General features: G+C 65.0%; 1 protein-coding gene across 1 annotated transcript in view; it reads left to right on the forward strand.

Annotated features, from left to right (window-relative positions):
- Nucleotides 1-56: 56 nt before the first annotated feature.
- The window catches only part of ACAP3 (ArfGAP with coiled-coil, ankyrin repeat and PH domains 3), a 13,828-nt gene continuing 215 nt past the window's right edge, over nt 57-13,669 (forward strand). The window contains exons 1-21 of the mRNA XM_081796311.1: nt 57-777; nt 4,414-4,471; nt 5,169-5,288; nt 5,500-5,553; nt 6,679-6,737; nt 7,471-7,654; nt 8,120-8,164; nt 8,297-8,392; nt 8,476-8,550; nt 9,234-9,245; nt 9,852-9,964; nt 10,053-10,104; nt 10,351-10,451; nt 10,529-10,640; nt 10,943-11,151; nt 11,232-11,301; nt 11,438-11,532; nt 11,620-11,822; nt 11,971-12,075; nt 13,177-13,275; nt 13,374-13,656. Coding sequence (XP_081652437.1) covers nt 731-777; nt 4,414-4,471; nt 5,169-5,288; nt 5,500-5,553; nt 6,679-6,737; nt 7,471-7,654; nt 8,120-8,164; nt 8,297-8,392; nt 8,476-8,550; nt 9,234-9,245; nt 9,852-9,964; nt 10,053-10,104; nt 10,351-10,451; nt 10,529-10,640; nt 10,943-11,151; nt 11,232-11,301; nt 11,438-11,532; nt 11,620-11,822; nt 11,971-12,075; nt 13,177-13,275; nt 13,374-13,656 — 2,192 coding nt within the window. The 5' untranslated portion in view covers nt 57-730. The remainder of the gene's footprint in view (nt 778-4,413; nt 4,472-5,168; nt 5,289-5,499; nt 5,554-6,678; nt 6,738-7,470; nt 7,655-8,119; nt 8,165-8,296; nt 8,393-8,475; nt 8,551-9,233; nt 9,246-9,851; nt 9,965-10,052; nt 10,105-10,350; nt 10,452-10,528; nt 10,641-10,942; nt 11,152-11,231; nt 11,302-11,437; nt 11,533-11,619; nt 11,823-11,970; nt 12,076-13,176; nt 13,276-13,373; nt 13,657-13,669) is intronic.

A 13,669-nucleotide genomic window follows, 5' to 3' on the forward strand; every position in this document is an offset into this window, starting at 1 on the left:
TTAGCTTTCCTCCCTGCAAGGCACTCGCTCGCCCCAAGGCCGCCGAAGGCCAGAGCAGGGGAGGGGCCGGACTTAGGGAGCGGGTGCAAACTGCCAGCGGGCTGAGGAGCGCGTGGATCGGATTCGGACAGTGGCACCCGGGAGGGGCTCCCGCGGACGGGCGCTCTTTCATCCGTCCTCTCGCCCGCTCACCCACTTCCCACCGTCCCGGAGTGGGTCCGTGCCCACGATCCGCGCAAGCGGTTTTCGCAAACGCCCCGACTTGCGTAACGGCCGCCTCGCAGGAGCGGGCGGTCCCGCGCCCTCCCCGCCCCTCGCGGACCGGCGACTGTCGCTGGGCCCGACCCTCTTCCCAGCCCGCGGTGGCCTGGGAACGGGGCGGCAGGACGACGGGGCGTCCGGGCCGGAGCCAGGCGTGGCCGTGGCCGCAGGGAGGGGAGTTGGGCGACGCTCCCCGGCAGTGACAGCGGGAGGCGAGCGCGGGCGGCGAACATTGGCGACGCTCCCCAGCCGTGACAGCCGGCGGCGCGCGCGGGCGGCGGACTTTGGCGACATTCCCCGGCAGTGACAGGCGGGGCGGGGCGGCGGCGCGGCGGCCTCATTCCGGGGCGGGCGGGCGCCGAGCGCGGCGCGGGCGGGCCGGCTGACGGAGGAGCGAGCGGGCCGGCCGGGGATGCCGCTCGGGGCGCCGCGGTCCTCGTGTCAGTGAGCGCCGCGCACCGCCGCAGCCATGACGGTGGAGTTCGAGGAGTGCATCAAGGACTCGCCGCGCTTCAGGTGCGCCCCCAGGGGCGGCGCGGCCCTTTGTGGTCGGCGGGGGTCGCCGCCCCCTCGGGGCACCCGGGGTCGCCGAGGGTGGGCGCACGGGGCGGGGGGGGGGGGGGGGGGCGTCGTTGCCGCCTTTGAGCCGGGGCACGGGAGCCGGGGGTGGGGGGGCGCGGGAGCTGGAGGACCCCGCCTCGGACAAAGCCCGCAGCCCCGGGCCCAAAGGCCTTGAACAAAAGATGCCCCTTGTGCCGGTCACCTCGCGCGGAGAGTGCGCGCGTGGGGGTGGGGTGGCCGCCGGTACAGCCACCTTTCCGTGGGAGTGTCCACCCCCGCTTTGTGTCTGCACCATCGAGCTGGCCACCTGCACGGGGCTGAGGCCCTCCTGGCCCTGCGGTCCTTCTCTGGCCGGGGTGGCCTGGGTGCCAGGAGCGTCAGTCCCTGGAATGTGTCTTGGTCCCTGTGCCCAAAGCAGTGCATGGGGGTCAGGCAGCAGGAGCCACGCTTCAGTCTAGGGCTGGCTGCTTGGCAGGGGTGACCTAGGGGCCTGGAGGTGTGGGCCCTAGGCTGAGCAGACTGGGTGGGATTTTCGGGTGGGTGTCCTGCCCTGTACCCAGCCCTGGGCTTGTCTGTTTAGTCCTTCCTGGTAGTGCAGGTGGGCTCACCCACGTGCACCACGAAGCACCCTCTGTGTGGCAGGTGCATATGCTTGTGTTCTGGTGCATATGCGTGAGCTCTGCTCCTCTGGACCCTCCCTTGAGGTGCCAGATCCTGGACGTGAATGTGTGGGTGGGCCGCACCCCTGGGCTGGCATGTTTGATGTGTACATGCAGACCAGGGATAGGTGTGTGCCTGCGTGAGTGCGTGTGCACGTGTCACTTAGTAACCTCTCTGTGTGGATATGTACACGGATGTATACACGTACTACGTGTTTATCATGCACATATGAGTTCTGGCACTAAACACACGTGTATTCTGACAGTAGGCATGTGTATCTGTACATCTGTGTGTATCGTGTATACATATTTGAGTGTGTGTGTGTGTACTCTGTGCCACTGCCTGCATGCACATTTGATTGCACGTGAGTGTTTCTACCATGCTTCTGTGTACATGTGTCCTTGGTCATGCGTGTGTGTGCCTGCTGGGTGTTGGGTGTGCTGGCATGAGGACCTGTGTGTGGATGGACCGGTGAGCCTCAGCCCTGGTGCTCTTCCCCCTGGGTCCCTTGCACAACCGTCACACAGGGACAGAGAGTCACAAAGGCTTGGGGAGGCTACGGATGAGGAGTCAGGGGTCGGTCCAGGAAGGGGCCCCAGGCAGAGGGGCTGGGGGGACCCTCTGCGCTCACCCATCTTCTGTTGCTGACTGGTTGAGGGAGGGGGTGTGAGCAACTCAGGCACCTACAGTCGTGGGCCCCCCCCCCCCCACCACCCACTGCCCTCCAGGACCCAGGCCGTAGGGGGAGACATAGCCAGGGTCTTGGTCCTGGCTGAGGCACGCTAGCCTCACCCTCCCCGCTTGCTCAGAAACCTCATGGTCCTTCTCCCCCGGAGTGGAGGGGTCCAGGCCCACCTTGCCTTGTCGGACTGGGGGCACTGGCATCGCATTCACCTCCTGGCCTTCCCTCCCACTAGCTTGGTCTGCCACCACTGTGGCTCACAGTGGGTGCAGTGGCTGCCTGGGTTTTGCCATGCTTCCTCTGGCAGGGAGGGGCTACCCCTGGAAAGTGCCCAGCTGGGCCTGGGAGGGGGGCTGAGGAGATTCATCTGAACCTTGGATCGTAGAAGCTACACCGTGTTGGTTTGGCGGTTGGGCTGTGATTTAACAGGGCGTTGAGGTTCTCTTGGGGGTCCACTGTCTCCTCCCCCACAGGGACTTCCGGTGGCAGGCCTGAGATGAGCCAGAGTGGGGCTGGGTGGGAGGCTGTGGCCAGTGATGTGAGGCCAGGTGGCTTCAGACCTGGGAAGAAGGACCCTGCCTACATGCTCTTGGCCTCGGGAGAGCCCCACAGCCTTGGGATGCACGTGGGAGAGTCCAGACTCTTCCAGACAGGCCTGGAGGCGCAGCCCCCTAGTTCTTAGTGCCCCCTCCCCTGGGTGGGGCTTCAGGCGCTGAGTCATGGCTTTGGTGGGAGAGCCTGCCTCACCCTCCTCCTTGTCATACAAGCTGCTGAAGAAATCCTGGAGGGGGGGGGGGGGACAGGAAAGGAGGTCTCGGGTCCTTGGGGGCCAGGGCTCCCAGGACAGGGTGTTGGTGCTTTGCTCTCTGCTGAGCACCCACTTGACTCCCATGAGCACACTCATCAGCATCTGGTGCAGCCCCACCCTTGTGGGGGACCCCCCCCACCCTCCACCGGCCTTGCCCAAAGGCAGCAGCTCTCTGTGCAGCGGCTCAGGACGGTTGGGGCAGCCAGGGTTCCTGCTGCAGCATCCACTCCCGGTGCGTGTCTCGTACCTTCTCTGGAACTCAGAGTCCCCTTAGCCCCACTGGAAGGGATGGCGCTCAGAGAGGAGCCCGTGTCCTGCCAGGGAGTGAGTGCGGTGGGGAACTTCCAAAGTCGCTGGCTGGGGCTGCCTGGCATCCTCCCCACAACTCCAAATTGTAGGCATGTGAGGGACTAGGAAACACTGGAACACAGCGGCCCCCCCCCCCCCCCCGCTGGCCATGAGGGCAGCAGGGGGGTGGGGGGGGGGACACTAGACCTGGGTGGCCTTTGCTCTGCCTGACCCTGACCTAAGACCTGTCCCTGGAGCTCTGCCTCTCACCTCTGGCCCTGTTGTCAGCCCCGACCCTGAGTCCCCGTTGTCCTTCATCCCCTGGAGGCCAGATGGGCCCAGTTCACCAGCTGAGTGGGTTGGGGGGGGGGGGCCAGGATCCTGGCCCTCTTTCCCTGTTTCCTGTTCCCAGAACACGGGGAGGGGGTCACGTGCCAGATCCATCTGCCTTGCCTTCCGGGGATTCTCCCGTCTGTGGCTTCTCTGGTGATGTCATTCGTTAACTCTTCCCTCCCTGAGGCAGCCCCATTGTAAGGCTGTCCCGGTGGGAGTGGGCTCCTCTGAGGCCTGACCCACCACTCCCTTTGAGCAGACTGTGCTGTTTGGTATTCCGAGGTTGGAGGAGTCAGGGGGCACCCGTCCAACAGTTATCCTGGGGTCTCATAATCTGCCGGGACCGGAGACAGCAGCTGGCCCATGCTTACGGGCCCTGAGACTGGCTGGCCCCAGGCTCCCTAGGACCTAGGTGGGATCTGGGGTCAATTCAGCCCTGGAGTGGCCGGGCCAGGAGGGTGACCAGCAGCCCCTCTTTCTGTCCTCAGGGACTTGATGACCTTCTCTCCCTGGGGCCACAGCAGCCAGCTGCCATCACAGCCGACTGGGCCTCTCTCTGATGGGAGTGGTGGTGGGTGCTGGGCGGCTCTGGAGTCAGCTGGACCCGGGTCCCAGTCCCACACCCTCTGCCCAGGGGGCATCGGCCTTTGCCGGCTTCTATTTCCTCGTGTCTGAGGAGCGTAGGACAGCGAGTGGGCTGAGGGGAGCGGGTGGCCTAAGCCGAGCGGCCCCTTCTCACTGCAGACCCTCCCGGAGAGGTGCGTGGGGCTGGGGGCGCTGTGGCTTGGCGGGTCTGCAGCCACCTGTGTTCCTGTTGCAGGGCTACTATTGACGAGGTGGAAACAGACGTGGTGGAGATCGAGGCAAAACTAGACAAGGTGAAGGCGGGGCCCAGGGGTCAATGGAGGGTCCTGGGCTGCTCTCTCTGCCCCCGTGCCTGGCCCTGACCTGGCTCACACACAGGCTCGTGTATGAGTGTGTGTGTGTGTGTGCGTGTGTGATCAGGGCTTGGCCCCTCCCTCTGGGTTTGTGCCTCGTTCTCCCCGGCTGTACCCTACCTATCATACCTGTCCCAGGGGGCGCGTGCGGCACACGTGTGTCTCCTGTCAAGAGGGGGTAGGCCTTGGTGAGTCCCCCGCTGCCATCTTTTGGGCGAGGGGTGGGGATTGTTACTAGGGACGGGGTGGGGAGGGTGCTATTGAGTGGCTGGGTTGGGGGCCCGAGGGCAGGGGCAGGGGAGGAGAAGAGGGAGGAGGGAGGGGTAGCATCCCTGAGCACCCTCACTGGCTGGTCCTGCCAGCCCCCTGGCTAGGACCACAAGCCTACCTGGGCCCTGGGTTCCCCAGTCTGGGCTTCGCTGTCCTGCTCCAGCCTTCTGCTCTGGAGCCAAGACGCACCCGGCACCTTGCTGCCCTCCCGGCTCCACGTGGGTCACAGGGAGGGCTGGCTCGCACGGCTGCGTCCCGGGCCCCGATGGGCCCTGGGGGGCTCCCGCCTCTGTGGCCTGATCTCTTGGAGGAGGCGAGGGCCGCCCCTTGCAGGCCATGAGAATGTGGCTCCTTCCGTCATCCGTAGCTGGTCAAGCTGTGCAGTGGCATGATCGAGGCTGGCAAGGCCTATGTCACGACCAACAGGCTCTTCGTGAGTGGTGTTCGAGACCTGTCCCAGCAGTGCCAGGGCGACACCGTCATCTCGGTGAGGGGGCTGCTGATCTCTGACCTCTAGACAGGGGTGGCACAGGCAGGCAGCCCCTTGACTGTGCCCAGGCCCTGGGAGCAGGTGGGCATCTGTGCTGGGCCGCAGGGGTGGGCGGCTCGGATACCTGTGGGTGAGGAGGTGCCAGCCACCCTGGGAACACAGCTGTCTCATCTGAGCAAGGGGTCTCCCCTACCCCGCCTCCCCCTAGGAATGTCTGCAGAGGTTTGGAGACAGCTTGCAGGAGATGGTCAACTACCACATGGTAAGCCCTGGCCACAGTGCGGTGAGGTATGGGGGCCTGTCCAAGGGCACATCCCTCTGGCTTCCCATCCCAGGCACCCCCTCCACCCCCCCCCCCCCCCCCCGCTGGCTCCCCGCAGGCCCCGCCCAGCCTGGAACGGCTGTCAGCTGGCTCAGAGGGAGCTGAGCTGGCGGGCTGCTGGGAAGCCACGTTCCTATTCTTCCAGTCTGTGGGGGTGGGGGGAACATCACTGAGGTGCTCTGCTGCGTCCCAGGTGAGGGCCAGGCAGTGGGGAGGTTATTTGGATCCTGGGGGTGGGAGGAGGTGGCAGCATAGTCGAGGCCTGAGGGCAATGGGGTCTCAGAGGCTGGTCCAGGGTCCCCCAGTTGAGCAGGGGTCTCTGGCCAGGCGGCAGAAGTATCTCCTAGGCTGACCCCACGTCCCCTGGTTAACTGCCAATCTCATTGCTACCCAGGCTGGGTCTGGTGACCTCAAGCCCCTCAGAGCCCCCAGCACAGGACACACAGAATAGGGCCCAAGGCACATGTGGGTGGTCAGACCCTGGCTTGGGAACCAGATCCCAGACTAAACAAGGAGCCCCACCCCCGCAGGGGAAGTTTAGAAATAAACCAGCTCAGGATAGCTCATTCTGCACTGTCTGTCAGTCTGTCTGTTCCCATTTAGGGCCCAGCCCTCCTCCCATGTTGGGAGGCATCTGACTATGGGTCTGGTCAGCGCTGTAGGGACCCCTGACCTGTTCCTAGGTCGAGTCCCTTGGAAGCTCTGGGCTCTAATCCTGTTCTTTCTCCTGTAGGCCTGGCCATCCTTGAGGTGGCCTCCCAGGGCCGGGAGGCCGTGTCTTGTGTATGCCTGCCCTGGGTTGGCATGGGGTGGTGCTCTGGTCTCTAGTTTGGCTGAGAGCCCAGTGGGGGAGATGGGCAGGTGGGCACAGCTGTGGCCTCTGGGCATCAACCCAGGCCTGGGGCCACGCCCAGTCCCCTGGACCCTGTGAGGCTGGCTCTGGGGGGGGGGGCAAACAGCTGGAGCCCAAGCAGGGCTGGGCAGGGCTTTCCCTGGTCCTCATCTGCAGTGACAGGGGCTTGGTCCCTGGAGCCCTAACCCCACCGCCCCCACCTTGGCCCACAGATCCTGTTTGACCAGGCCCAGAGGTCTGTGCGGCAGCAACTGCACAACTTCGTCAAAGAGTGAGTGGCTCCCAGAGCCCTGTGGCCTGGCCTCTGCTGGCCCTGGGAGGGGCTGGTGGTGGCACCTGTGGTAGCACAGGGAGCAGATACAGCTACGCCTGATTGGGAGGGGGGGATCCTGGGGCCTGCCTTCAAGACTGTGGGTGGGGGACTCAGCAGGAGCCAAGGCTTGGAGGTAGGACAGGCCTGGGGTCAAGGAAACAGTGCCTGGAGGGCAGGGTGAGGGGTCAAGGTGCACACAGGGTAGCCAGGAGGGCCTCGGGCAAGGAGTGAGGGTGGGCTATAGAAGGCATTAAGGTTGTGGGAGGGGTGGGGGCTGCACTGAGGCCTGACCTCTATGCCTCATGTGCAGTTGGGGTGCCTGTGGCCCCCCCCAGGTGAAGATGTAGAATTGAATCTGAGTTTGAGTCGGGTCCAGGGTGAGGCAGAGGGTCTCCCTAGGCTGGACTGGTCCTGGGAGTGAGGTGGTGAAGGGCAGGGGGAGGCCCTGGATCATGGGAGGGGCCCTGGTGGGAGAGGAGGAAGAGGAGGAGGAGAATAGGGGAGGGGAGAGAAGGAGGAGGAGGAGGAGAGCCGTAGCTGGGGGGTGGGGTGCCGGGACAGGCAGGTGGGGAAGGGAGGCCCTGCCTGGGGGCACAGAGTGGGCACAAGTAGAGGGAGAGCATTTCATGGACGTGGGAGACCCTACATGCACCCCTCCCAAGACCCTGGCCTGACACCTGCTGGCCCTCAGGGATGTGCGGAAATTCAAGGAGACCAAGAAACAGTTTGACAAAGTTCGGGAGGACATGGAGCTGTCCCTCGTGAGGAATGCCCAGGCCCCACGGCACCGGCCCCACGAGGTGGAGGAGGCCACAGGTGCCTTGACCCTCACCCGGAAGTGTTTCCGTCACCTGGCACTAGACTATGTGCTCCAGGTCAGCGGCTGGGCACAGAGCAGTTGTGGCCTGGAAGGGGGTGGAGGCTGCTCTGTATTCCGACAGACAGACAGACAGAGCTGTTGCTCGGAGGGGCCCCTCTGCCTCCAGAAAACCCGAGATGCCAGATCTTGGGAAGGGACAGGGTGGCGGGGTGCCCAGGCAAGGGTGGGCCGGGGACAGGGGTGGGGCTGAGGCCTTGAAGATCTTGCGGAGGGGGCCTTGGAAGTCCTGGGAGCAGGTCTGAGAATTTCTGGCTTTGCCCGTGGGAGGAACCCACGGTCCTGACGTGGGGAGGGACTCCTTGACCGTGGGAGGGTGAGGCTGGCAGAAGTGCAGGGAGCTGAGGATGAGCTGGGGGTCTCAGGGAACCACAAGCAAGCCTGAGAGGACTCTGCGGTAAGGGACAGTCCATGGGCTGCCTCGTCCCTGACACCCTTCACCCGTTCACCCCTCCCCTGGCAGATCAACGTTCTCCAGGCCAAGAAGAAGTTCGAGATCTTGGATTCTGTGAGTGACTGGTTGGTGGGGGGGGGGGGGCATTGGACTTGAGTACAGGCCGTGAGATGCAGGGGATGTGAGTGCACCTGCTGGGCCCCTGGGGGCCTGGTCCCACCTGTGCCCCCCCGCCCCTGCCTACAGATGCTGTCCTTCATGCACGCCCAGCACAGCTTCTTCCAGCAGGGCTATAGCCTGCTGCACCAGCTGGACCCCTACATGAAGAAGCTGGCAGCCGAGGTGAGCCCGCGGGGTGGGCGAGACCCAAGACCCGGGTCTCAGGAAGAATGTTCATGCCCCTCCCTGGTGCCCCTCCCCCACAGCTAGACCAGCTGGTGATCGACTCGGCGGTGGAAAAGCGTGAGATGGAGCGAAAGCATGCTGCCATCCAGCAGCGGGTGAGGCCCTGCACCCCCTGACCTCCGTGCATGGAAGGGGGACCCCAAGAAGCCAGTACCCCTCTCCCCCAGGCCTGCCCACACTGCTTCGCTTACAAATGTGTGCTCAGAAGGAGAGGTCTCTGTTTGTTTGTTTTTTAAAATTTTTTTAACGTTTATTTATTTTTGAGGGAGACAGAACATGAGTGGGGGAGGGGCAGAGAGAGGGAGACACAGAATCCGAGGCAGGCTCCAGGCTCCGAGCTGCCAGCACAGAGCCTGACACGGGGCTTGAACTCACGAACCCGTGAGATCATGACCTGAGCTGAAGTCGGATGCTTAACGACTGAGCCGACTGAGCTGCCCACTCTCTCCAGAGAGGTCTCCATTCTTAGGAGCCTCAAACGGCAGAGTAGGAGGGGCATCGGTCACTTAGGGGTCACTTAGAGGCCAGCCCTGGGTGGGCAGGTGAGCCAGCCCATCCGGGTTCCAGATGCTGGGGCTGGGGCTAGAGCGGGGACCCGGGGTTTCCTTCCTTTGAGGCCAGTGGTGGTCTCTGAGGCCTCAGTTGCTGGCTCTTGCCCAGACAGCCCCAGGGTAGAGAGGTGGGCTGCACGTAGGAGTGACTGTTCCCAGACCACTGGGAGCCCACTCATCGGCTCTCTCTCCCTCTTTGCACCCCCTCCTGCTCCTGGCCCCCTCAGACGCTGCTGCAGGTGAGTGGGAGTGCCCTGGGGGAGGGAATGGGGGGGGGAGCAGTTGAGCAGGCAGGGCGGGGCCTCTGCCCTCCCCCGCCCCGCAGAGCTTCAGCACCAAGGACACCTCACTTTGCTGCGAGCACGCGGCGGCGGCTGGCACCAGCGGGGACTTGGGCTGAGCTGGACTGCATCCCCCGCGGGAACAGCAGCAGCTGTCCCTTTCTGCCCCCACTCAGCCAGGGGAGCAGGTGGCCGGGCCTCCTCTCCTGCCGCCGGACACACAGGACAACGCCCAGTGTCTCCTCAGTCTCTGTGAATGGAGCTCTCTGTCAGGCTGGCTGGAGCAGGCCCAGCTGGCAACGTGAATGGGGGACTCAGGATGGGGGCAGGAAGCTTCCTTCCTGATCCGAGAGCCTGCTGGCCCCACAAGACTGGGGGTGTGGGCTGGGGCCCTCAGCTGTAGTGTGAGGCGTCTGGCCTCAGTGGGGTTTCAGGGTGAAGGTCCGTGCTGGGGTCAGAGGAGTGCCCCACCTCAGCGTTGGCTCTGGGGGAGCCTGGCAGGGCAGCAGTGTCCTCGCAGCCAGGCCGGGCACTCACTGGGGGCTGGGCTCCAACCACCCCCAGGACTTCTCCTACGATGAGCCCAAAGTGGAGTTTGATGTGGACGCGCCCAGCGGTGTGGTGATGGAGGGCTACCTCTTCAAGAGGGCCAGTAATGCCTTCAAGACGTGGAACCGGTGAGGGAGGGGCCTGCTCAGGGGGTCTGCGGGGTTAGACAGGGGGCTGGCCCTGCCTGACCCCCTCCTGGCCCATCCACCTGCCCAGGCGCTGGTTCTCCATCCAGAACAGCCAGCTGGTCTACCAGAAGAAACTCAAGGTGCGCTTCAGGGCTGCTGGGGCTGGGTCAGTGACAGCCGGGCCCCTCCCCGCCTGGACCCCGGGGCGGGCTGGGCGGCGGGGGTTGCACAGGGTTGAGGACGCTGAGCCTGAATGGGCCGCCCGAGGGCCGAGACCACCTGGGTCTCAGATGGTCTGTGTCTCTAAAATGGAGCGATAAACGGGTGGTCAGCGCAGGGCCAGGGCTGCGTGCTGAGCGCGAGGGCCCCGGTGGTGCTGCCCGCAGGACGTGCTCACCGTGGTGGTGGATGACCTCCGTCTGTGCTCCGTGAAGCCATGTGAGGACATCGAACGGAGGTTCTGTTTTGAGGTCGTGTCACCCACCAAGTGAGGAGGCCCAACCCGGGGCGGGGGGGAGGAGGGAGCCCTTCCGCCCGCCCGGCCTGATGGTCCCCTTCCCCTAGGAGCTGCATGCTGCAGGCCGACTCAGAGAAGCTGCGGCAGGCCTGGGTTCAAGCTGTGCAGGCCAGCATCGCCTCTGCCTACCGGGAGAGCCCGGACAGCTGCTACAGTGAGGTGCGGCCCTCTCGGGACCCTCCACGTGTGTGCACACGTGCCTGCGTGCTGCGGAGAGGCAGCCCCTGCAGGCCGCGTGCCAGCGTGCGTGTGAGTGTGAGCACGTGCTCATGCACACGTAGGTGTGCGCGTCGTGTGTGCGTGCGTGCGAGTATGCGTGCACACACGGACACGCAGGCTTACGCTGCAGGCGTCCTAGCCTGTGCTGGCATCTCTGGGTGGGGGGGGGGGGAGAGGGGGCCCACCGGGGCGACCGAGGCTGGAACTCCTGAGGGCTGAGTGGCCCCTCACACCATCCCCAGAGGCTGGACCGCACGGCGTCTCCATCCACGAGCAGCATCGACTCTGCTACGGACTCGCGGGAGCGCAGCGTCAAGGGCGAGAGCGTGCTGCAGCGTGTACAGAACGTGGCTGGCAATAGCCAGTGTGGGGACTGTGGCCAGCCGGATCCCCGCTGGGCCAGCATCAACCTGGGGGTGCTGCTCTGCATCGAGTGCTCCGGCATCCACAGGTGCGCCCACTGGGTGGGCGGGGGCTGAGGTGCTGGGGTAGAGCCACGCCCTGACTCACCCCTGCCTCCTCACCTCCCAGGAGCCTGGGTGTCCACTGCTCCAAGGTGCGGTCCCTGACCCTGGACTCATGGGAGCCAGAGCTGCTGAAGGTACGTATGAAGGCCATCTCAGACCGTTGGCAGGGGGTGGCGGCTGCGGCAGGAGCCGGGTCTGCAAGCCTGGGGGCGGGGGTGAGAGGGAGGGGCAGGACCTGGGGCTGATGCTGCACACCCCTTCTCCTGCTAGCTGATGTGTGAGCTCGGAAACAGCACCGTGAACCAGATCTACGAGGCTCAGTGTGAGGGGCCAGGTGGCAGGAAGCCCACAGCCAGCAGCCCTAGGTGAGGTTGGGGGGGGGGGGGCAGCCTAGACGGGGCCAGGGCAGCCCCCACGCACGCGGTGCAGCCTCACGGCCGTCCCTGGTGCAGGCAGGACAAGGAGGCCTGGATCAAGGACAAGTATGTGGAGAAGAAGTTCCTGCGGAAGCCACCGTCGGCACCAGCCCGGGACGTCCCCCGGCCCTGGAGGGCGCAAAAGTGCCAGCGCCACCACAGCTCCCCCCGGGTCCCCGCTGCCCGCTGCAAGGTCCGGCTGGAGCCCGTCCTGCCCTCTGTGGCTGCTCTGTCCTCAGGTGCCAGCAGGCTGCTCCCTTAGCTCACGTGCCCACGCAGAGTCAGGGACGGGCTCCAGCAGGGAGGAGGAGGGAGGCAGGGACTACCGGCATGACTTGGGCACCCTACCTCGCCTTGGGTCTCAGTCTCCCCACCTCCCCGCGGCAGGTGCTGTGGAGCGCAAGTTCCGGAGGGACTCTCTCTTCTGCCCGGATGAGCTGGACTCCCTCTTCTCCTACTTCGATGCTGGGGCTGCTGCAGCCGGTCCACGGAGTAAGTGCCACGAGGGCCCTGGCCCCTGTCACCCGACTCCCCTCGGTGAGGCCAGCAGAGCAGGGCCAGGCATGCTCATCTTGAGGTGGATGAGTGTGGACAGCCTTAGCCATGTGCTCGGAGACCAGAGGGACAGGCGTTTTTTGCAGGAAGGACTGGGCTGGGGCTGGGGAGAATTTAGGGGTCAAGCAGGGATAAGGTTGAGATAGCATCTCAAGGGTCTGGGGTTACTTGGCCACTGACTTGGAGACTGAGGCCCTGATCCTCGAGAGTGATGTGTATGAATTGTGTGCGCGGCGCGCACGTTGGAGTGTATGCGGGCGTGTGGCTGGATGTGCGCATAGGCATAAAGGTACGTGTGTGCGCGCGCGCACGTGCATGCTGGGGGCCTGGACAGCTGTGTGCTGGAGCCAGCCCCTGAGAGAATTGTGCACCCTTCCCAGCCCCTCTTGGAGTTGGGGGCCGCATGCTACAAGCAGGGTTTCCCGCCAAGGGCTTCCTGTTAACGATTTACCAGCACCCAGTGGTCTGGAGCACTTGTAGAGCCTTTCTGGGCAGTGTAGGCAGAAGGCGTGGACCCAGGCCAAGAACAGGCAGGGCTGCCGGGGGTGACAAGGGCGTGCCCTCAGGCGGCAGAGGGCGCTGCCTCACCATTCCTAAGCCTGGGGCTGCCCTTGGGTAAGCCAGCTGAGATTTCGCTCAGCATAGTGGGGGAGGGGGAGAGGAGGTGGGGGTGTCCCAGGGCTTGGCAAAGACCCCTTGCTGCACAGTGACCTCCCAGGGTGCACTCAGCACAGACAGGGCTGAATATCCTCTGTGCGTGGTCATGCTTCCGCCCATCCATCCTGCCAGGGCTGACCTGCTGGGGGGTGGGGGGTGGCTTCCCCTGGTGTTGTGCTCTCTGATGCGTTACTTTGGCTCCTTTGAGCCCTTCCTTGGTTTTCTCCCCTCCCCACCCCACCCCCCATCCTAGGCAGGGCTCCCCTCCCCTCCTGGCAGCAGATCCTGTCCCTGGAGGATGGATGGGGCTTCCAGCCTTCCCGCAGGGCTCCAGCAGGAGTCAGGAGCTCTAAGGACCCCCTCTGTCCCCGGACCCCGCAGGTCTGAGCAGCGACAGTGGCTTAGGAGGCAGCTCTGATGGCAGCTCTGACGTTCTGGCCTTTGGCGCAGGCTCTGTTGTGGACAGCGTCACTGAGGAGGGTGGGTGTGCCCCCCCCCCCCCCCGTCCCCGCCCCGGCCCTCCCCAGTCCCACCCCCGGCCTGGTCACAGCCCCTGACCGCAGCACCTCTCCCCGTAGAGGGTGCAGAGTCGGAGGAGTCCAGCGGGGAGGCGGACGGAGAAGCAGAGGCCTGGGGCCTGGCGGACGTGCGCGAGCTGCACCCTGGTCTACTGGCGCACCGAGCGGCGCGAACCCGAGACCTCCGAGCGCTGGCCATGGCGCTGGCGCACGGGGCAGAGGTCAACTGGGCCGACGCGGAGGACGAGGGCAAGACGCCGTTGGTGCAGGCCGTGCTGGGGGTGAGCAGGCGCAGGGGGGTGGCACAGGGCACAGGTGCATCTTCAGAGCCCGCTTTCTTCCGGCGCCCACACAAG

This window comes from Panthera onca, chromosome C1, assembly GCF_046562875.1.
Source record: "Panthera onca isolate mPanOnc1 chromosome C1, mPanOnc1 haplotype 2, whole genome shotgun sequence".
NCBI lineage: Eukaryota > Metazoa > Chordata > Mammalia > Carnivora > Felidae > Panthera > Panthera onca.